The sequence below is a fragment of the Tachysurus vachellii genome, chromosome 24 (assembly GCF_030014155.1).
Source record: "Tachysurus vachellii isolate PV-2020 chromosome 24, HZAU_Pvac_v1, whole genome shotgun sequence".
Lineage (NCBI taxonomy): Eukaryota > Metazoa > Chordata > Actinopteri > Siluriformes > Bagridae > Tachysurus > Tachysurus vachellii.
The window spans coordinates 1,032,412-1,056,829 of record NC_083483.1 but is presented as its reverse complement, the minus strand read 5'-3'; the positions used below and the strand labels follow the sequence as shown (position 1 = coordinate 1,056,829).

Here is a 24,418-nt window from a genome sequence, read left to right as displayed (position 1 = left end):
GAATGATTTGGAATATTCGTTTTTTGGAGTTTAATTGTGAGTGCAATATTCCTAAAAATATTGATACTGGTAATGAAATCTGGGAGTTTGGGGTCACAGTGCCTGAATTATTAAAAAAAAATAAATAAATAAAAAATACTAATTTTGGGGGTACAAAAATTTGTAGACCACGGCAATTTGGCAACAATTACAATTTGTATTTAAATGGCGTAATTTTTTACGACAGTTTTTATGCATTTATTGTTACATTCAATATTGTTGAGATAGTAGAAGCTTCAAAGTCTTTTCTTCATCAGACTCTGTTTTCTCTCAACAAAAGAAAATGCTGATTTGAAAAAAAAAAACTCCTGTCCTGAAGATGTTCAGAAAAACACTTGATTCTCCTTCCATAAATATTAAAAAACCTCCTGTATCTTGTTTATTATCTGGATATAACTCTTAAAACAGAAAGGTCTTTAATCAGTTTTAAAAATTGTGGCAAATTGCTGTGCTATAACTTAAATATAACTCTTCCTGGTGGGAGGCACGGTGGCTTAGTGGTTAGCACGTTCACCTCACACCTCCAGGGTTGGGGGTTCGATTCCAGCCTCCACCTTGTGTGTGTGGAGTTTGCATGTTCTCCCCGTGCCTCGGGGGTTTCCTCTGGGTACTCCGGTTTCCTCCCCCGGTCCAAAGACATGCATGGTAGGTTGATTGGCATCTCTGGGAAATTGTCCGTAGTGTGTGATTGCGTGAGTGAATGAGAGTGTGTGTGTGCCCTGCGATGGGTTGGCACTCCGTCCAGGGTGTATCCTGCCTTGATGCCCGACGATGCCTGAGATAGGCACAGGCTCCCCGTGACCCGAGGTAGTTCGGATAAGCGGTAGAAAATGAATGAATGAATGAATGAATGAACTCTTCCTGGTGTGTCGTTAATGGTAAATAATATTTTTTTGGCAATCGGAGCACTTCTTCATTGCTAGATCTACTTTGTTACGCCCCATTGTGATTTATTCCTTGCCTATTGTGTTACTTCTTGATGAACACTAACAGTGTGTAAATAAACATCTTCGGGGTTATACAATCAGTTGTTCAAACACTTATTAATCCCATCACAACTTGTGATCTGATCCTACTGGCAAATGAACAAAAGGAGGGATTGTTTTGGAGAAAAAATAATTATAGAGCAGAAAGGATAGCATTGCCCTATCTTGCCATACACCCCCTCACACACTGTGCCAAGTAAACATCCATCAACTCCCATTCTTTATGCACAACTGCACACTCGCTGTGAACGTCTCACTCCCCAGACTGCATTATGAGAGCCACTTACACAGTCTGAAGTTTAGAAAAGCTTTTTTGTCTTTTTTTTGTTTGCAATACAAATTTATGTCCTAAATACACCGATGCTTCAGGACAATGACTCTTAGACAAATCGTTATGAAATGCTGCCCAACCCTGTCTGCTCCCACAGATTTATTACACAGCCAAAAAAACAGGCCTAATGCTAGTGATTAAGATATTTAGTAAGATTTAAGGAGTTCAGTCGGGTGTGACAGACTAGATTTGGGATGTTCTGTCTGCTCAAGAGCTTAGAGCTTGTTTAAATGCTCCCCCACTTTTATTTTTTATTATTTATTTTATTATACCTTTATTTAACCAGGGATAAAATCACATTGAGATAAATATCTCATTTACAAGTGAGCCCTGGCCAAGGTAGCAGCACACAATAGACAACATAAAAACAAATTAAGTACATAGAACAATAATCACAACATTATACATTCAACCTGGAATGTTCTTACTCAGTTTCCACGCACCAACCACCCACCTTCCCTGTTTGGTAGCTTTCACTAACATGTGCTTCCTCAAGGACACGTGCTGTGATCACCGGCCATCACAACACACTTAGAGGAGTAGTGCCCTTTTTGTGAAGCATGGTGGTGTAGCATTAAGTTCAAGCAGGGACTTGAAAACTGAACAAGATTGGAACCAAATACTTGGGACAGCTGAGAAGAAAACATTCCATTTGATTGTGTCTTACAGTGCAAGAAGTGTCACCTCTCTGGGTGTATAGGTGTACTTGCTAGAACCACCCAAGTACCACTCTTCTGAACGTCTCTATCAGCTTGGTTTATCTGGATCTTTGAATTTTATTTACTTTAGCAAAAGTGCTCAATCTCCAGTCTAAAGTCTCCTGAAGACTGCAATATGTTTTTTCCTGGCTGTCCAAAAAATGGCGTTTTGGCCACGTTCACACTGCAGGTAAAAGTGGCCCAAATCTGATTTTTTTGGGGTCAAGTGACCAGGTCAGACTTCTTCAGGAGTAGTGTGAACACTCAAATCTTGCCCAGATCTGATTTTTTTCAAATCAGATTCAGACCACTTCCATATGTGGTCCTGAATCAGACCCAAATCTGATTTTTTCCAATGTGGCCGCAGTGTGAACAACCGAGGCGGATTTGATGCGACTTTTAAGTCAATCTACATCGACGTTCGTCACAATTATGCGCCGGCGATTTCGCACACAAACGTGACTACGCCTAAATCAAAAGTTTCCCTCGACATCCGAAAATTTTCAAAACACTGCGTCTCTGTGCTGCCGTTACACAAACATTTAGAAAGAAAAGCGAACATGCTTACTTCCTCCATAACCTCGCCAACTTTATCGCAACGGCATGCTGCGTGTGACGTCATTGTTATTGTTCGTTTGCGCATTCGGGTCAGTTCGAAACAGCACACAGTTCACACTGGTATCTGATATAGGACACATTTTAAAAGGTAATGTGAACAAACAAAAAAATCAGATCTGAGCAAAATATCCGAATTGAGCATTAAGACTTGCAGTGTGAACGCGGCCTTAGTTCCAGTCTTGTCCAGTTTTCAAGTACCTGAGAGAACTTAATGCTACCACCACCATGCTTCGTAGTGGGGGTGATGTGGCGAGGGCAATTGTACTTTTTCCACCTAACTTGGGCTTCATTCAATGCCAAAGATTCCCGTTTGGGTCTCACCAAATCCACAGAACCTTTGCACATGTTTGCTGAGTCACCAGTTTGCTTTTTGCCGAACACCAAAAAGGATTTCATGTGGCTTCTCTCCAGCTATTTCAGAGTTACGCTTGGGCTATTTGCTGCTTCTCTTTACCCAGTCATTTATTTGTGGTGGTATTCTTTCACTCTTTTTAAAGTTTAGGATGGAACAATCATAGATGATACTTTTTTCCAGAATGTTGGTCTTCATGATGCTGATTGTTTAAGTATTAGTTTAAGTTCTCAAAACTCTGCATTCTTTCGATTGAGATCAGGCATTCTCAGTCTGATTGGAATTGGTTGCACCAGAAATAATTTAGGAGTTTCACAGAACTTGGGAGTGAAAACATTTGTAAATAATTTTGTATAGATTCATGGCTTGATCTGAATTAAGCAAATTTTATTTCCATGTTGCATCACTACAAAATGAGGAAAGGTTTAAGGGGGTCAATACTTATGCACAGCACTGTATTCTCTTTTGGTAATTAGAATACCAGGATACACAAAGAACCAAGATATTGGGTTATTCCTATATATGTTATCCCATGAAACTTCTTTTGTTTGATGTAGCGTTCAACAAGATTGGTGGTTATGGCAATTTGGAGAGCGTGTACCTCCAGGCTGTGCCAACGAAGATAATCCCGAACACGACGTGCCACCTGCCACGGGCTGATGCCATGCACCTCTTCCGTGATCCAGTGCACGGAGACTTGCCCTGGCCGGGAATGACCCTCGGATTAACCATCCTGGCTACCTGGTACTGGTGTACTGATCAGGTAATCAAACTAACCACCCCACACACTCTCTCACAAGGACAATGGCTTGGCCTTTAACTATGACACATATACACTTCCATAACGCACACTTGTCTGCTAGGATCTCAACTTACATGATAGCATCACCGCTGAGTAGGGTGTCGTTTGCTAACTAATCTCAGCTAGTAGCGCTCACAGGTAATGTTACAGATAGCCATTACTAACATAATGTCACCACCCCCCCAAAAACATTAACGGATATGTAGTGCTAGTGTCTCTTCAGCAAAAAAAAAAAAACACTGCAACACATCAGAAAACACAAAACAAAACTGCTTTTAAAAAGGATTAGCTGAGTAGAATTTGCTGACTAATGCTAGCTAGTGGCACAAGACAGCTAAATTTAACCATGAAAAAAAACTTTCTAGCTTTAAAGCAAAAACTGCTGTCAAAATAAAGACCTCCAAACTTACAAAATGTTAGCGATCAGGTAAAACTTTCCACCTCACTCCAAATTCAAGACAAAATAAAGAATCAACAAAAAATGTTGGCCTATGAAAAAAACAACCTTCTTTAATTACTGACAGCAACATGGCTGTTCTCAGAAAACAACGGCAAATACAATTTAGTACAATGAGTACAATGAGGAGCAAAACAGTATTCTTGAATCCGTATAAAGTCATATGAGCAAATTCATATTCAGTAGCATTTAGCATTTAAGAAAATGTTTTTTTTTCCTCCTATATCAATTTCAAACTTTAAATACATTACCTCAGCGGGTGAAGGTGTCTTGCTCTGAGATAAACATGTGTACCATTAACAAATATATCAACAATCATATTTAACACCTATTTCCTAAAATCTGATCCCCTCTGATAGAGAAAATCTGGTCGAGAAAAAAAAATCACATGGAATTCATTTGTGCACGATGACCGAATAAGTTTCCAACACTGTAGCTTGCTTATGTATGTCAGGGTCATGCCTGGACAATTTCCTGCTGAAAAATTAGGGGACCTTCAAGCAGTGTGTCTTGTTTGTGGTCTCCGTTCGGTGTCTCCAGTTTGTCTAATTAGTTATGTAGTTTTTAGAATTGTGATTACTTTTCTTTCCCCAAGTCCTTTCCTGGTATTTTTTTATGTTGTCTTTTTTTTGTAATAAATTGTGTCTGTTAGCTATCCCTGCATTTGGGTCGGTTTTATCTGTAAAGACATCTGTTTTTTTTTCCTTCTGTCGGAACGCCTCCTAATGTTCCAGCAGGAAATTGTCCAAGCGTGACCCAGACAAGGAATTGTTTGATTTGTATATGTATGCAAAATAAACTGGTTTGTAACGTACGTGTTATCTTGTTCACCCACCATGATCCCAAATCCATCACCATTTCACAGCAGCCCCATAACATGGTGTGTGAGACACCAACAGTCCAGTACATACTGTAATGTGCTACGATTTTGGATGTAAATCCACATTCAAACAGTAGAGAATACATTCCGAATGAACACGACGGTACTAGCCAAATCATTCAGACCAGTACATGATAAGAAGGACCGCTATGAAGAGTGCTTCAATTTTCCTTTAACATGCCTCCACCATTTTGAAAGCAAGCTCCGGAAATACCACATAAAGTCCTGAAAGTAAATACTTTGAAAATCCACCAACCTGCCCCATGGGATTGGTCCAACTGTACCTCAGGGCATCAGAACTAATTTGCATTAGAAAACCATAAAGAACTTAATTTAGTTTTGTTTATAGTCACACACTAACTAAATTAGCATGCACTGTTTCTGCTTTTTTCCCGGTTAACAATCCTTGCGACCGGGTGCACCTTTTTTGTCACCCATAACTCCTGGGACCCTGCCTCTAAGGTGTTGGAGGCTGGAGAGTTTAGAAATATGGATTCCTAATGGCATCTGCGTCTCGTTCCTCCGTGGCGAAGGGGAGTGCGCGTGAGAGATCCGTTGACTGGGTGATTGGCTGGTTTTTAGTCCTCCGGGCGGGATACTCCTGCAGGGGGAGCGGCTGGATCGGCCCACATCGTGCTGCGTCGTAGCCAGTTTGCCCTGCCAGTATCGGTGCCCTCCGATTACACGGGTGCTACTTTTCGGAGGGCGATGGTACACTCCTGGTTTAGCAATCACTACTTTGGCTCTGTTGTAGGCTTCACGCATGGAAGCGATTTCCATTGGATGACAAACCTGAGAGGGAAAGGGGAAGGTGGTATCACAAATTTGCATATTATTGTCAACAAGGAACTCAAAAACACTGAGTTAATAACAGTGAAAAAAAAAGTCCTACCCACTTCCAATGTTCACATTCCATGTCCTTTGACCTTCAGTGAATTTTACATGTATTTGTTCTGTAGATTTAGGCATTTCCTGTACCGTCAAAAATCATATGGCTAATCCAAATGACACACCATACCATAGCAAAATATTTTAGTTAATGTTGCCATTCATTCATTCATTCACTCATCTTCTACCGCTTATCCGAACTACCTCGGGTATCACCTGGAATAAGCTTTTATTTAGTAAGCGCTAGATTTCTGAGTAGTTAGCAAAAGCAACCTGCTACCAATCTGAAATCAAATAAAAACTTCTCTCATTTTCTACCGGTTATCCGAACTACCTCGGGTCACGGGGAGCCTGTGACTATCTCAGGCGTCATCGGGCATCGAGGCAGGATACACCCTGGACGGAGTGCCAACCCATCGCAGGGCACACACACACACACCCTCATTCACTCACGCAATCACACACTACGGACAATTTTCCAAAGATGCCAATCAACCTACCATGCATGTCTTTGGACCGGGGAGGAAACCGGAGTACCCTGAGGAAACCCCCGAGGCACGGGGAGAACATGCAAACTCCACACACACAAGGCGGAGGCGGGAATCGAACCCCCAACCCTGGAGGTGTGAGGCGAACGTGCTAACCACTAAGCCACCATGACCCCCTTAATGTTGCCATTTGTTTTGCTAAATAAGCACAAATTCTTTCAACGTGTACGATGGACACTGATAAACTGTAAAAGGAATAATTCTGATTAATATTCGACTCTTCAGGTTATCGTACAGAGATCTCTTTCGGCAAAAAACCTGAGCCATGCTAAAGGGGCATCGATTTTCGCCAGCTACCTGAAAATGCTACCAATGATCTTCATCATCCTTCCTGGCATGATCAGCAGAGCGCTCTACCCAGGTATTACACAATACAGTCATTTAGGACGTAGTAGATCATTATTACAGACTTGAATATGCACAGCAATACTGATGAGCTTTACTATCACTTTACATATAGAACGCATATTTACATTGTTTGAGAAAAGGTTTTCCATTTTCTCCTTCTTTGATGTAGGAAACTATGGTAACATTAAAAAAATCTTTAGTATTTCTGCTTCCAAATCCTAAGTAATTAGTATAGATAAACAAAACAAAAAATGTACTTAGATGACTTCATAAATCATAAATCATTGTGTCTTGAAAGCGATTCTGTTGACCTGACATGCACAGACAAGTTTTCTAAAGCAGTTATGGTAAACAGCCAAGAAATAATAACTTGTTGCTAGTAGATGACACGAAAACTTTTTTTTTGTACATATGAGATACAACAGTCTATAGCTTGGGTAGCTTGTGTGACACGATGGCCAACATTTCACTAGTTCAGTGCTTGTACCAAAGCTCTCTTTTAAAGGCTTCCTAAAGATAATTTGACTTACAAGCCACAAGAAAGCTTCAAGATCCTTCTCTTCTCTGGCATCATGGTGAAGGCTGAACTAAAGATCCCTAACTCCCCTCATTAAAGCGTTTAGTCCTGCTTGTTAACGGGGGTGGGGCAGATATGATCTATAGAGCATTCGCTTGGACATAACGTGTACAAGTGACATACTGACTTTCTTTTCAGTTCACCAAATTAAAGAGTGTTTATCTGAGGGATAGAACAAATGTGCCAAATCTTTCAGTGTTATTATATTTTTGTAAATATTACATACAATCATAATTAAACTATAATAAAACATTAACATTTCTTAACCCACAAACCTAAATGACACACATCATGTATTGTCAAAATGCTAGCTACACGCGAACAGGACTATATTTAATTTATAGTCTTAGCTTTATTCTAGATTTTGTTTTCTAAATCTCGTTAAATGTTTTTTTCTTGTTATTTGTTTCTCTCAGAGATTCAGAGCAAATGTTTTTAATGTGTCCATTTTGAACTGACTGAAGTTCTCACAGCATGCTCAAGCCTGCTGCAACACACCCTGGTACATTTTCTAGCATACAGGCACATAGGCCTGTAAACACACCTCAATTAACCGCATACACTTGAGACACACCCTGGTTTATAGGTCCGGCTGAAAAGATAACTCCTGATAAAAATCACTTTCCACTTTTACACAAACACACACACACACCCCTACCTTTCCTGTGTATCTGCTCTGTACATTCAGCAAGTTCCTGTCTGTGGGGTCCAGGTCTGCGCTTTTATCTGGCCTCAGGTCCAGCATAGATTGTGAGAATCGTGCCATTATATTCACAGGGCAGTTCTCTGCTACGCGTCCTGAGCCGATTAGTCCACCGTTAGCAAGCCTGCTGTGTTCTGGGTCGGGACACTCGTAGTACTCATCTGATGCTGTGGAGCCCTCGTCTTGTGTGGAATAGGCTAATTCAGGACTCTTGTTACTGTCCGTGTCATTGTCTTTAGTTTTGCAGTCTGAATTCTGATTGTCAGACGCTGAATCATGTGCCTCAGGTGCTTCTCCATTCTCCTCTGAGCTAGATGTCTCATGAGGTTTGATGTCGCTTCTCCTGACCACGGTGACTTGCACGTTTTCCGGTCCAACACCTGTGGTCATCAACAGCTGTAGGGTGCGTGGCTTTGGCACAGGAGGTTCTGGAGGATGTTCGTGTGTCTGAGCTTTGTCCTGAGAGCTAAGCTCTGTTGGTTTAGGAGGCAAAGCAGTTTTACCAGAATTGGCAGTGTCTGGGGGTACAGGTGTCATCTTGGGCTCCAGTGGAAGCTTTTCTTCAGGTTTGTCCTTTGGTTTCACATAAGTGTCTGGTGGTTTTGTTTTGCTATTCTGGGTAACTCTAACACGTGGACATGCCTTTTCAGGCAGTGGCTCTTCTGGGGGAGCAATAAAAGGGTCCTTAAAACGAATAGCCTGTGATGTTTCAAACAGTTGCGAGCGCATCAAATGCGACTGCAGCGGCTTGCTTGTGTCCCGAATGTTTATGAATCCAATGACATCACTAGTTGGGTCCGGGTCCGGCCATGTAGGCAGGTATGGAATGAGCTCTGCCTTTGGCAAGTCTATGAGCCAAGGGTGATTTGGTGGTTTCTCAATTATGTCACGGTGACGTTTAACCGGTTGAGGCAAGATATTCTGCGAGCTATCCTTGGGACTTGGTACTTTGTCTGACGAGGTTCGGCTTGCTGTCTCCACCAAGGCGTATTTGGGGTTGATGAGTTTCCTGGCAACGGCCGCTGATGGGACAGAGGCAGGTAAAGGGACAGGGACTGGATCAGGCTCAGGAAGGTCAACCAGATGGATTTTAGAGAGGTTGACACCTCGGGAGGTCAAGTAGAGCTCACGGAACTGCTTGTCGAAGGTTTCCACTGCCTGTCCAGTGAGGACCGTGATGAGGTTTCGGTCAAAACGGGAAGCCGTCCATGTAAAACTGAAACACATTTGACAGTCCTGTTAAGTCAAAGAATCATTGTTTTTACATTTACATTTTAGTCAGTTAATATGAGTGAACTTTTGCATTGTTTATCTTCTAACATCGCACTAACATCTTCTCTACACATTCTATAAGAAACAGAATTTTTATGGAAAGGACCAGAAAGCTGCAGGTTTTCTTATTTCTGAACAAACACAAGCACTAACACTAATGTTTGTTCCACAGATCACAATTTTATGTATTAAAGAAGGATGTTATACTGTTTATCCATTTAAAGTTACAGTTAATGTTATAGAATGTCCATTAAGCGTCTTAATCCTTTACCAGCCGCTTTGTTTCCTTGATCATGAAGTCAACAAGGAGGTAAAAAGCAGTTTGTTATGATACCAAAAAACTTTATGCCACTTTCTGCTTCTGCATTTCTGATTTAATGCTATGTTTATTAGTCATCCTGAAAGCCAGTATAAGCAGTTTTTTTTGCACTTATTATAAGCACTAATAACATGGATTTTGTCCTTACAAGTGAAGCCCAAAGTGCATTAATTCAATGAAAAACCACAAACTGACATATGATCTGATATATCAATTCACAGTAAATCGCCTTGGGTCAATTAACCGCTTGCTTTATGGCAGATAAAAGATGCCGTAATCTTTTTGGCGTGGCACTGTACAGTCCATAAACTTTACTGACAAGACAAATTCGAGCTGCACTAGATACTCTCGTAATAATTACTCTGCCTGATCGTCTAAACCGTGTTCAAACTAATCCTATCTGAATAGTGCAAACAGACGGAAGTTCACTTCAGTGCTTGACTTCAGGTCATGGCAATGAAATCACTTCAGTTCACAACAATGAAAACACTTAGCAAGTTTTATAGGAGTTATAAGCGCGCTCATATTCTTTACAGCACAGTGATGGTGATTGGTCAGAAGGTGTTGATTCACTTGAACATTTTAGATTCATTTTAGAAAGAAACCTGTCGTGTCAGTGCTTTTAGCATCAAGGACTAGCATAGCTCAAGGATAGCTTGATTCTCAGGCTGTAAATGAAAAATGAATTGTTTCTGTAGATAGGTAAAATTAAAATGTTTTGCTCTTCTAAATGTGACCATTGACAGGTTGCTGTGGTATAGAAGGAAAAAAACAATGTCTGACATAAGACTCACCAGCCAGTAGTTGATTATTTTCCCATAACAGCACAACCCCATGTGAGTTATTTTTTACTTATGCCTAATTGACCCTAAATAATTTAGACACTTTGCTACAGATCAGAATTACAAACTAAACTGGATTAAAGTTGATCCCTTAATTACAGTACTTATAAGAAATGAACCCAGTATTTATAAGAAATGAACCCAGTTCTAATTTAAAGTATAGTGCATGCAGTAAATTTGTACCTGTAGGATATTTTACTGCATAGCAGCAATGAGCATTTTACTGCTCGTTCAAAGAAAAGTAGGTGTGAATTGATGATTGCTTGCAGACTTCCCCTTATAGACAACTACCCACATACCCGAGGCCCATAGCTAGATTTTATGAAGCCACGTCAACATACAATTACGCTCTGAGCCAAAAACCTAAAAATGCCACATGGAATTTGTGCACACACACAAACACAATTCACATCAACACACCTGTACGATCCAGACACGGCACGATCCCCATCCACGAACATGAACTTCTGACTCAGTGAACCTTGCAATTTTTTGGCTGACCGTGTGTGGAACTCGGAGCCTCCGCTGCAGCGGACCCGCAGATACTGCATGCGACAGGAGGCAAAAAAAACCACACACACTTACATCTGAACTTGCATTTTATCTCACAACATTTTTCATGCTAAATTCAGCACATTGTTACTACTACACCGCTACTACACTGCTGGTGGTTTTTTTTTTTAATATTTTAAATCCTGAAAATTAAATATATATATATATATATATATATATATATATATATATATATATATATATATATATATATATATATAGCTAAAGTGCGATTTTTGTGCACACTTGTGAATACTTATGCAAGAGGTTTTTACTTTATGAAAATTACGCATTAAGCTGCACTGACAAACACACACAAACTATTTGATTTTTATTCTTGGACCTGTGAAAAATTTGTTTAATTCGTCAAGACATAAGTTTAAAAAAAATAATTGATTTATTCACATTTAAGCTCTTGATCTATGGTTGAAAAAAAAAAGGTAAAAATAGTTAAAATGCCTTTGTTTTATTGCCGTTACTCTCACAGTATAAGAGCGAGTGGCATGTTCAGAATGTTCGTGCACACACCTAAAAATACAACACACACATTTATACAGTGCTAGTAGGTTTCATGTGATCCAAGGAAGTGGCTGTGAGGGTGTGGACCTGATTGTGTGTGTGTGTGTGTGTGCGCAGTGATGTGATGTTGAGCTCACCTTCAGGTGTCCGCTGTGCATTCCCGCTCTATCACACATTTGCAGAAAGTCCTGAACATACGCTTGCTCGATGATGATGTACACTGCCACTTTTCTCTTAAAGCCGGCATCCAGGAGGTCCTTGAAAATGTCCACGTCAGTGAAAACGTCCATTACTATGCTGATGAGCTGGAAAACATCAACATGAGCATACTGTAGTCATCCTAAAACAGGGGAGGGGAATGAAAGCTTGGGGTCTTACTGACCTTTTGTGGATAAGATTAAAGGCAAAAAAAGCAGCATTTCCACTATATTAAGTGTCATATAAAGTTTAGGACATCATACTACCACCAGCTGGAGAGTCAGGAACTGCTTGGTGACAAAGCGTAACAGTCCATATTCAATATAATCCACATGGACCACATTTTCTCTGTTTTATTGTAAATATCTCAGTGGGGTCTTTAATAAATGTAATTAACAGATTTTAAGTATATACACACATATATATATATATATATATATATATATATATATATATATATATATACACACACACACACACAAACACACATGTATAATGTGTCATGACGCGGAACAGGATAGCAAAACAAACGGAGTTTAATAACAAAGGGAACACTAAACAACACACGGACTAAAGACAGGACAAGACAACAGTGGATTCCGCGCTGCACAAGGCAACGCGGCTCAACTAAATACTAATGATAATCATGACACATGAAGGACAGGTGGGGAAAGACAAGGGCGGGGCAGACACGTGAACAAAGAACATAATCAAATGGCACATGGCCAAAGTCCGGGCTGAGTCCTGACATAATGTTAGCCGAATATGCAAATTTCACATCAGTAAACAATATCAATAGGGGAAGGGGCGGGGCTTCCAGGTGGTTATGGTTAATATTATAGTAGTCAAGTGAAAACAACAAATAGCTGCTTTAATTGCGAAATAATTATTTTTAATTAGTATTAATGATGGGGGGCACGGTGACTTAGTGGTTAGCACGTTCGACTCACACCTCCAGGGTTGGGGGTTCGATTCACGCCTGTGCCTTGTGTGTGTGGAGTTTGCATGTTCTCCCCGTGCCTCGGGGGTTTCCTCCGGGTACTCCGGTTTCCTCCCCCGGTCCAAAGACATGCATGGTAGGTTGATTGGTATCTCTGGAAAATTGTCCGTAGTGTGTGATTGTGTGAGTGAATGAGAGTGTGTGTGTGTGTGTGCCCTGTGATGGGTTGGCACTCCATACAGGGTGTATCCTGCCTTGATGCCCGATGACACCTGAGATAGGCACAGGCTCCCCGTGACCCGAGGTAGTTCGGATAAGCGGTAGAAGATGAGTGAGTGAGTGAGTGAGTGAGTATTAATGATGATATTGAGACTTTCCAAACTCCCAATACTGATCGATTCTGTAACCTGCTACGTTTTGGTGCTAGACATTTTGCCTGTAGGCACAGGCGAGACGAACGCGGCGGCTCCAGCTGCTGGGAGTGGGGCCTCGCCGTAGCCTGGAGCCTGGGGGTGGTTACACACCTGGTGGGTGGAGTAACACCCAGTATGACTGGTTGATGCACATGGGACCTTTTCAGTGCGATAATGAGTGATGTATCTGATTACTGGTGTGTAAGATGAGCTGGAACACACCATGAGCTAGAACTCTGATTAAGAAATGACATACACTTCATAGTTAAGGTTATATGCTAAAAAAAATCCTGTTGTAATTGTCAGTGTTGGCAGAATTGCAGAATGTTGTAAGATGGTAATGAACAACACTGTTGATCGTTTTCCTAGAACAGAATTAGTTTTTTCTGCTCACATGGTGTTGAATTGTGAAGTTAAAAAAGCATTTAAAGAATAAAGTCACAAAATCTTAAATGATTTTTTAAATTAAATATCATCCCTTATATATACATAATCATGTATAATAATAATCATCATCATCATCATCATCATTGTTAATGTAATTATCTGTTCTGTCTTCAAGTGTTTTGTTGAACTCGTTGAACTTTCAACTGAAGCTATAATTTAATGACAAACAGCTTACAGTAACACACACATACTTTCACCCTTATCTCTCACACACACACAAACACTGATAAAATTATACATGAAGTTAATTAATTCTAAGCTATATATTGATCTAAACTTTTAAAGAATAGTAAAGAATTCTTTGTAAGTGCTTATGAGGACTCAGTAATGTGAAAGACTCCTATTTTTATGGGGTCAGTAATTTAAAAAAATGCCCAAACACCCACACACACACACACAGACACACTCACACACAATCTCACATAAACCCACACACTCACACTCACATTTCTTTTACTCAAAGGCCTCTCTGTGCATGCACTGACAATGAGGGTCCAAATACTTTTATGAGGCGGTAGAACGATGCTGTTTGTGTGTTTGTGTGTGTGTGTTTGTGTGTGTGTGTGCTGAGGCACCGACAGCATGTTTTAACACGCTCCCTTTTTGTTGACTCAGAACGTTTGCAGATGTGTCAGTGATGACGGCTTGAAGCGGATGAATAGAAGCAGGACACAAAAACCTCTGATTAATTCTGACTGTATTAAAGTCTGGCTTTTTTTTTGTTTTATTTTTTCACGGTCCATTCAGTACTTCCGTGGGGGAGGGGCTGCGTCTGTGCCACGAATCTGACATTCTCACGCATACTCGGCGACTCCCGAGAGGGTCTTTAAACAGCCGAGCTTCCGTCAAACCCTTCATGCCGTCGTCTCGTTCAATAGCGCGGTCACATTCTAACCTGCGAACCTGTTTATTATCCTCTGGTGCCTTTGGGAGTCAAAATATTCAGGGAAGTCAAATAATAAAGGGAAATCCCAGGCCGACCACACCGGCGTCTCAGGGCTGGGTCCCAAACCACACAACTACCACACTGAATAGCAAGCAAAGCAGTCTGCCTCCAACACATGCCCCAAAGTGCACTCGCAACACTAGTCTGTAGCTACAGAACGGAGCACGCTGGCATGCTTCTTTGAACAAATCCCAAATTCTTCAGATGCTAGAATGCACAAAACCCCTCAGGACAAGCTACAGTGTATGAAGAATTCCTCAACATTAGTCAGAAGGTGTTGATTTATTTTCTGTGACAAGACGGGTTTACATCAATGCTCGTCTTAATACGTCAGCATTTTTATGGTAACAGTAAGGCATGGGCGGGTTTTTAAATATAAAACCCCAAAGGCGATTTCGGAGGCATTACCACGATGCGCAGCACGTAAAAGATATTAATTTAGTTAAGTCTAGCTAGTGTCTGTGTTTTACTGCGAAGTCACGACATTTCGGGTACGGTGTGAATTTTACTGCGAGTTATTTTGATAGAAGTGCAGGAGGTTTTTATAAAACTAGAAAACGTGGCAATAATGTGATACCAGAGACCTAGTTACAGTAGGTCGAAGGTGGATTCCAGGTCCTAAACTCCACCAACTTCCTCCACCCATGAAAATATTTCAAATTTTTGAGAAAGTTACTCGACTCATTCGAATCATTTCTAGTGGGACTGTAATATATCTATTTAATCACCTCCCTTTAAAGTTACTGTTATTGTATGACAGTAAATCGTGCTTCTGTTGCAGTTTGCCGTGTTCCCAATATCACATCGCACTTCGAAGTTTACAGCTCGCATCATGATTTTATTTGTTGCGATTTGTTTGCAGACCCTAAAATGACTTCCTAATGTGTTGTGGATTTGTGTTGTGTCGTTAGCTCCAATAAATCACTGTAACAGCTTTAATGGGATTAGTATTTGAATAGTATGAACAGCATTACAGTCATAAAACGTGTTCTGTTTGTGTCTCATGAGGATTCACGTATCACTGATTAGCAGAGCTTTAAATTGGGTTTAAGGTTCCATGAAGCGGTTTAACACACTTTTAGGACATTTTAACAAAACTCAGAAACATGGCGTTTATGTGATGCCTCTATAGAGTGTGGATATGTTTGAGGTGGAATGTTCTGGAATTAAAGAGTCTAAAAAACAAGATATATTTTCTCAGAAAGAAAATGACTGCCTCATGTATACTGTGGTGTTTGGAGCCCAGCTCTGAAATGAATGCTACCTAAATGTGCCATGTTCATGACTAAGCAAACTCGTGTTTCGTCTCAGATCTCATGCTTCCTCTTTCATCTTATGACAACATGATAATTGCTGACAGTGTTACAGATTTTACAGTAATGGCCTTCACAAAAACAGCTTTGCTCGCTCATTTCTATCTTTTTATCACTGGACCAAATGTTTAAAAACAGAATGATCAAATATAAAAGACGTGTCAAAGATGCCAGGACGTCTAGCTTACTTCCTAGCACAGGGGAATGGTACAGTCTACCAACGTCGGTATGTTAAGTGACCAGTATGGTCACTTAACATAGTAAAGAGCAACCTGTGTGGCCACGCCCCCTACAGCAAGGTCAGAACTGTAGGTTTGGATTAGTTTAGTGTGATGAGCACATGCACATTGTAATGGTTTATAACTAATAATACTGAAAGTAAATAACTAATATTACTGAAAGATTGATACATGACAATGTCTGAAGAGTGTGTGTGTGTGCGTGCGTGTGTGATGCGTGAGTGCATGTGTGTGTGCGTGTGTGTGAGTGCGTGTATGTGTGAGAGTGCGTGTGTCAGTGTGTGTGTATGAGTGCGTGTATGTATGTGTATGTATGTGTGTGTGCGTGTGTGTGTGAGTGCGTGTGTGTGAGAGTGTGTGTGTGTGAGTGCGTGTATGTATGTGTATGTATGTGTGTGAGTGCGTGTGTGTATGTGCACGTGTACGTGTGTGTGAGTGCGTGTGTGTGAGTGCGTGTATGTATATGTATGTATGTGTATGTGTATGTGTATGTGTGTATGTGTGTGTGTGTGTATGTGTGTGTGTGTGTGTAGTCTTTGTAGATACTAATTAACAAAGACGGTTAATATCACAGATGGACGTGTTTGTTTTATATTGTAGGGAAAAAAAAGTTTTATTATTGAAATTGAAATAAATATTTCTTTGAGTTATGATGCGCGAAGTACCTTCTGCGCCTGCGCAATGGTCTTCCTCACCACCTCCTTGATGTGCGTCTGGCCGTCCACAGGAGGCTGCGTGTACACGTTGACCCGCGTGACTCCGCGGTACGAGGCACATTCCGGCCATCCGAGGTCTAAATCCGGTATGGAGATGTCGGAGAGGTCGGGCCAGTACTGCAGAGACAGCGCGCGCTCCTCTCTGTCCGCCGTGTCGGGATGCTCGGCCCCGGGCCGGTAGTCCTCCACGGAGCGCGTGAGACGCTCGAGCTCGGGCTCGGACAGGAAGGGCCGCAGCTCGTTCTCCTTCACGTACGTTTCGAAGGCCTCCCGGCCGCCGGAGATGAGCGCTTCGAGCGCGAGCCGCTGGTCCTCACTGTAGAAAAACTCGGGTTTGGACTCGCTCACACGCCAGTTCACGTGGTTGTCGTCTAGACATTGGATTTGGGACAGAGCCATTTCTGATATAAAAATAAATAGCAATAACAATAATAATAATAATAAATAAATAACCGCAGGTTTAAAAGTTACTTCGAAGTGACGCGGCCGCGCGCGTGTCCAGGCGTAAACGTGTTTATCTGTAAAGTTAACTTCATCCTCAAGATCGTTACTAATGTTAAGATTCTAAGCTTTATTCCGCTTCCAGGAGAATTCCGTGGTTACTTCATGGTGTTTCTGCTCGTTACATGAAGTGAACTCGAGTCGGTAGATCAGCTTTCAGTCACCCGACAGGTAAAAGAGGACAAAAGCGCCGCGAGCGCCCGGGAGACCGAACCTCCCACCGGTCCACAGCACACACACACACACACACACACACACACACACACCTCACTCACTCACGTGACCGGCTCTGACTCCACGTCCGTTCCCGGTACACCGCCTCTGCTGACAAAAACTCCACCAACTTAAAAAACAACTTTCACAGGAACTCAGTGTGAGAAACTTTCAGCTCAACGTTTCTGCTCCACATGCTGAGTGTTGAAGAGGAAAAGCTGCGTCTCTTCTTACTGGGACACGGAGAGACGAACAAGTCGTGATATCACTCCGCTCATAAACACCGCGCGAGCACACACACACACACACACACACACACACAGACCGGGTTCTGTCCAGATCCGGTCCTGAACACGATGACGCGGCGGTGAATGTTGGCACGCGCGGGCGTTCGCGGGGCGGAGCAGCGTTCTTATTGGTCAAAAAAGGGAAATCGCGAGAACTTTCACTTCCTCCTCCACACACACACACACACACACACACACACACACACACAGCCCATTCACACGCTACTGGAGACATCTAAAGAGACTTAAGAGGCCTTAAATTGTAATTACACACTAAAAACATGAAAGGAAACAGGAAACCATTTTTTCTTTCTTTCTTTCTTATAATATTTTATTATTTTTAGTTTTTAGTAAAAGACAGCAGAACCACACACCCAGTTGTCTCCAAACCCACCAACTATTGCTGGATATTTAAGGTTGTCTGTAATGAAATGATCTGGAGGCTAAATAAACCATTAGTTTCACTTTACTTTTCTACAAGACAAAACAAGTCTGATATTTTTAATCCAGTTTCATGGCCTCACCCCAGGGCTGAAGCACAAATCACTCCTTCCTTCCTGCAGAAGTTGTCTATGTAGGGCACAGACTCCATTATGTCACGAGTGTTCATTGGTGAGGCCAGGGAAGAAATTTTGGGTAAAAATTGTAATGTGTGTTACAAATTCTGTGCCACAGAAACCCCTCGATTATGTGAAAATTTGAAAAAACTCAGGACACGTTTTTTTTTCCTGAACTACTGAACGAAACACTAAGAATAATTTGCAATTAAATATTTGGGTAAATGAGGCCTATTGTGCAATAGTGTGTGTGTGTGTGTGTTAATTGTCAGATTCAGTGGGCTGTGTGGATCCTGAGGAATGTATGAAGGTGTGTGGAGCGGAGGTCGGCTGTTCCAACATCGCGTTTCCCAAACTGGTCATCGAGCTCATGCCTAGTGGTAATAAGATGTGTTGTGTGTGTTTGTGTGTGTGTGATATCCCTGGAAACATCTTGTACATTAATATTAATAACTGTGTGTGTGTATGTTTTAGGGCTGCGAGGCTTAATGATTGCGGTGATTATGGCCGCCCTGATGTCCTCGCTGACCTCCATCTTTAACAGCAGCAGCACTCTGTTCACCATGGACATCTGGAAGAAGTACCACAGAGGAGCGAGCGAGAAGGAGCTGCTGTTAGTCGGCAGGTTGTGAGCTTCGCTTCTGAAACATTTGGAAATAGAAGAAGAAAATCGTCTTTAGATAATTTATCCCACAGTGCTGTTGAATACTTGTTTCTGATTGGTCAGACGGTTTCTAATAAAAACGCTCCACTGCTTTTGTGGTTATTTTGTTTTATTTGTACTGGAGCAGGATCGTGACGGTGATCCTAGTTGTCATCAGCGTGGTCTGGATCCCGATTCTTCAGAACGCCAACAGCGGACAGCTATACGTTTACATCCAATCAGTGACCAGCTACCTGGCGCCACCTGTTACTGCCATCTTTGTCATGGCAGTGTTCTGGAAAAGAACCAACGAGGCAGTACGTACACACACACACAGAATTTTCAGTCATGTAGCTGTAGCACTCGACTCAATGTTTATTCGGATTTGTACAGCGAGTGTGTGTTGCGTTATCTAAAGTATAAATCAGGATGGAAAAGACAGAAAAAACAGATTTGTCAATTTGTCGCCACAAATCATCTGCAAACACTCAAAGACGGAAAAACAAGATAAACGGACGTTAAAGATTTAGGAGCAATGCAAGGAATGTAAATGTCATCAGTCTGAAGATAAATGTTCAGTTGTTGTGAAACAAAACGTGTTTATGATTAGATACCATGAACCTTCCCACGTTTCTGATGAGGTTTTGTAGCTGTTACGTCTTCAGTATCAAGTAGCTTTTATATTTGGATTCATCTAAAATAATTATTTAGTAAGAAACACAGAAAATTGTTAAAATCCAGTTTAAATGCTTTGTTTTACTGTAGAATTTATTTATTTTTTGTACAGAGTGAATGCTGAAAGTTTAAAAAGCAAATATTTTTCAATGTTTTAAAATCAATTTACGAATTTGCAGTTTCTCACGAAAGTGATGATCTGTGGTATTTGTTACAACTTAAACTTAAAAAAGAAGCTGGTGGGGAAATAATATTAGCGAGAGCTAGAATTAAATTGTTAACATTAAACGGATAAAAATTTTCCTATTGTTTGTTAATAACGTCATGAATAATAACTAATTTCACTGGTTTGCTGTGGTATAAAAGGATAAAACAAAGCCGTACACTGATTTTTAAAAATTTTTTCAGTAATTCGTGTCATTTATAGTTTGTTGTGTGTGGGTGTGGCTTGTCCAGGAATTTCTCCGATTGGATTAGCTACGTACTGGCTACATAAACTCAGTGAAGTCACTGATGATCCGCTGCTGCTTTCTACCAGATTTTATTGATATAGATTTTCAAACTCATTTCAAGAGAAACTACAGTCAAATTTGTGTCTCAAATAAAACCTAATCACAAGCAGGAAATAAACATGTTCTGGGAAACATTGGGACATCATAACAAAAAAAAAAAATTTTTTTTTTTTTTTTTTTTTTTTTTTTTTTTTTTAATTTTGAAAATTGGTTTGAGAAAATTCGTGACTCTGTTTAGAACAAAGAAAATGTGAATGTGGGATTATATGAAACTTTTGAGACTCTGGTCCTCCATTCATTAACTTGAATGTCTGGATTTTCAGTCAGAGTGAACCGATGAGGAAGCAGATGGTGTTCATCTGCATCAGGTGTGTAAAGAAGAGGAAGAGATTCCTATGTGTCATCACACAGCCCCGCCCACTAATACCTTAAACAAACAGATCACAGTTACTTACGTGGGAACAAATAACGTCCTTGTCATCTTAGCTTTGGTTCAGTAAACCAAACACCATGAGAAAGCACACAGCACGTCAAAATCCTCTTCATACGTGAACTTAAGATGTGCGATCAAATGACGTTCGACCTTTAGGGTTTACTTTGTGATGACCAAATCTGTTTCATTTCCAGGCAACATACAGTAAAAGTCTTTAACTTCTTGTATTTAGGTGATCCATTTCAATTTGAACGCGGACAATTTTCAAAGAAAAAATTTAACAACGAAAAACGCTTTTCGAAAATAACGAAGTGAAACGTTTCTGAATATCAGGTAAATTTGATATATAATATGATATAGTTAGAGCTAGAAGTTTTTATTTTCAAGTTTCTGTTCTCACTTATACTATATATAAAGTTTTAAATGATGTTCTGTCACAATGTTGATCTGGAGATAAAATGATCTCATCATGAAGAACATAACATCCTTCTCTTAACAATTATAGCTGTTTGCTTTGTTTGGTTTATTTACTAAAGTAATTGACTTCTTTATTTATTACATATTTTCCTAAAAGCGCATAAATGTGGACTTTATGTATAAAAACATCTTGTGATGTCATACATTGGATCAAAGAAGATCAGAGATTAAAGTGAAATAATTTCTTTTCTGATGTCCTTAACAAAAGCCTCCAAGCGCTAGCAGAATGTTCACAGTAAAAAAAAAACCTGTTCATCCGAATGAAAAACATTATAGCATTCCAGTCACGCAGGAGGAACACCTTTATACCGGGGTGGGGCGTTTTCTGTGTGGAATGTAGGATGTCCCTAAGCTACAGAAGACTCCAGAACTTCTTACTTCTCTGTCACTTTCTTCAGTTCACAGCTCGCCTGCGGTTTCTGCTCCGCAAACAACGTACACAATGAATAAATCCGCTTTCTATGAAGTTTTTATATGTATTTTCCAAACAAGAAAGTTTTTTTTTTTACATTTAGGTCAAATAGTTCAAAGCAGATCTTAAAGTTTAATAAAATGTTTAACTAAACTGTTACACCAGCGATATTCCACAAGCTAAGCTGGAGATCCGGGCAAGTTCGGACTAATCAGGAATGTTGAAGACACCGGACAAGCTAAAGCAGAATTAGCTAATTAGTAAATTAATTAATAAAAAGTTTAATCAAATTAAGATTTTATTTATTTTGTACATTTTTACACAAACACCTATAAAAAATTCTCTTATTTCTTTTCATCTTTTACATTCAGACACAAATTTCTTAAACTGATTTTTCTCTGATGAGAATTTTATTTCGTCTATAAAGTCGGTAATTTCACTAAAACCGATTGTCTTTTCTTGCATCTGGAAAGTTCACGAGATGTTTTACTTTCTGTACATTGAGCAGGAGACGTAACCTCAGGTAATAACATGTATGTTGCGCTTGAATCGACATGTTTGTGTTACATCCTGTGCGAAAAGGTGTTGTACGTTTTCCTGAGTAGAAAGATGCCCCAGGAAAAGTTCAAACTTTACTGTGATTTTAAACCAGAAGGTTTTAGGAAAGTTGTTGACTTGCTAGCTTAAGTTTCATCTACGTACATGACATGATTGGCTGTTTGTGGCCACGCCCCCTACACACCCACTTATAACAAATATCAAAACATTTAATTCATTGAATTAAATTTTTACTGGAAAGATTTCAGTATATAAAATGAATCTCCTACAAGAGCAGCTGATGTCTGTGGATAAGTGTTAGGGGTTTATTTATCTTATTTTTTTACTTATTTATTTAAAATTTGGGTAGAAATGAATGCATTCAGACATTGATATTTTTCAATATCTGATTCATTGGTAAATAATTAACAAAACATTAATGTTGGAGTGTTGAATGAAGTTGTTTTGTGTTTAGGGAGCGTTCTGGGGTTTGATGGTTGGTCTGGTTATCGGTGTCACGCGGATGGTTCTGGAATTCGCCTTCCAGCCTGCTCGCTGTGGAGTATTCGACCCTGCGCCACCCGTCCTGCGGAGCGTCCACTACCTGCACTTCGCCATCATCCTCTGCACCATCACCATCATTGTCACCATCACCATCAGCCTCCTCACACCCGCCCCCCCTGAGGAACAGGTACGCTGTAGCTAAATCCAAATCATACACGGGTGAATTTTTTACTTAAAGGTGAGGTGCACAATCTCTGAAAGCCAATGTTGACATTTGAAATCATCAAAACAAACACGCCCCTAACCCAAATGGGTGTCACCCCTGTTTTGATAGCTCCGCCCCACACATACATACATAACCCAGGCAACTATTATGGCGGAACCTGCTGGGGCGGCTGGCCGAGGGGATATTTTTATTAATAAATGAACTCAATGAATAATATTATGGTAATACAAATGTGTTTGTGTAGTACTGTGTGTTGTACCGTGAAAGGTTTAGCTCCGTTTCACACGGAAGACGACGCTCAACACCTAGAACCCGAGGCAGAGGTAACGGCAGGTCTCCGCCATGTCAATGTTTCAATCGCTTTCGGCTAATGTCACACATGAGCACTGAACACTCTCTCCGCCGCATTTCTGCAAATTGGCTACACGTTTGTTTTGTTTGTCGGCCCGACTCAGTTTTCTGAAGCATTTTTGAAACATCGTGCACCGCACCTTTAAAGTACGAGTCTTAAAATCTCCAGAAGCTGCTACGTGATCAAACCGTTTTACTGACTAAACATGGACGTTTGTCTGATTTTAACAATATAGTTGTGTTTTTTTTCACCATAAATACAGAAACTGTTAATACGTGATGTATTTCTGCTCAGTGAAAGACAGATGATTGACAGCGTGCGAATGTCAAAAAGGCGTTTTCTTAAAGCATAAATACTCAGTCAGGAAAAAAATGTTTGTTACTCTGACAGAGTAAAGGTTGTAGATTCACACTGTGTGTTTATTACTTTATTTTTACTTTATTACTTAACAGTCCTCTGTCCTTGAGGTGCTGGATGTTGTTATTGTTGTTATTTTTTATCATATAAATAAATATATCACATTTAAGTGAAGTAAAGTTTTTTGTTCTGTATTAATGTAGTAAATTGTGTGTTAGTGAATTATCAGGATACGAACGTTCACTTCATACTAAATATGTCATACGTAAAAAGTTTGGTTTAATTCATTTTCATTAATTAAAGTATGTCACATTGTTCTTTTTGTCCATTTTAGCTACAATTAATGCTGACACTGGAGACTCCTTCCGTAATCATTCTTCTTGCATAAAAATGTCCACATATCAACGATTACACACACCTTTCTAATACGTTCCCGTGGAGTGTCCGTCTACAATTCCTCATGAATGAACTGTTGCTATAGAAATCTCAACCAATCAGATTTGAGAATGAAGCAGCAGTGTGTGATGTGTGCATGTGAATGAGGTTAACGTCTATCTGTGTGTGTGTGTGTGTGTGTGTGTGTGTGTGTGTGTGTGTGTGTGTGTGTGTGTGTGTTATTATTGTGTTGTAGATTCACAACCTCACCTGGTGGACCCTGAGACGCAGCACTGACAGAGACATACCGCTACAGAAAGTATCAACACTCAGTCGGAGAACAGAGGGTAACACACACACACACACACACACACACACACACACACACACACACACACGATACATTGTGCATTT

At 40.4% G+C, this 24,418-nt stretch overlaps 2 protein-coding genes across 2 annotated transcripts in view; one reads left to right on the top strand and one right to left on the bottom strand.

Annotated features, from left to right (window-relative positions):
* Positions 1-24,418, top strand: part of slc5a10 (solute carrier family 5 member 10) — a 35,440-nt gene that overhangs the window by 8,672 nt on the left and 2,350 nt on the right. Inside the window, exons 8-14 of the mRNA XM_060860274.1 lie at positions 3,582-3,787; positions 6,825-6,960; positions 18,774-18,881; positions 18,976-19,126; positions 19,293-19,461; positions 22,666-22,881; positions 24,261-24,351. Of these exons, the coding sequence (XP_060716257.1) occupies positions 3,582-3,787; positions 6,825-6,960; positions 18,774-18,881; positions 18,976-19,126; positions 19,293-19,461; positions 22,666-22,881; positions 24,261-24,351 (1,077 nt within the window). The remainder of the gene's footprint in view (positions 1-3,581; positions 3,788-6,824; positions 6,961-18,773; positions 18,882-18,975; positions 19,127-19,292; positions 19,462-22,665; positions 22,882-24,260; positions 24,352-24,418) is intronic.
* On the bottom strand, positions 4,311-18,009 carry fam83gb (family with sequence similarity 83 member Gb). The gene is made up of 5 exons (XM_060860273.1): positions 16,893-18,009; positions 11,869-12,036; positions 11,081-11,205; positions 8,183-9,443; positions 4,311-5,955 (listed from the first exon to the last, which is right to left on the bottom strand). Exons 1-5 carry the CDS (start codon positions 17,340-17,342, stop codon positions 5,560-5,562), a joined length of 2,400 nt encoding a protein of 799 aa, XP_060716256.1. The 5' UTR covers positions 17,343-18,009; the 3' UTR covers positions 4,311-5,559.

Coding starts and splice junctions, on each gene's coding strand:
- fam83gb (XM_060860273.1), bottom strand. CDS start 17,342: ATGGCTCTGTCCCAAATCCAATGTCTAGACGACAACCACGTGAACTGG. Junction 12,037..16,892: donor CCATTGCGCAGGCGCAGAAG/GTACTTCGCGCA, acceptor GATGTTTTCCAG/CTCATCAGCATAGTAATGGA. Junction 9,444..11,080: donor GCCGTGTCTGGATCGTACAG/GTGTGTTGATGT, acceptor AATGTGTTTCAG/TTTTACATGGACGGCTTCCC.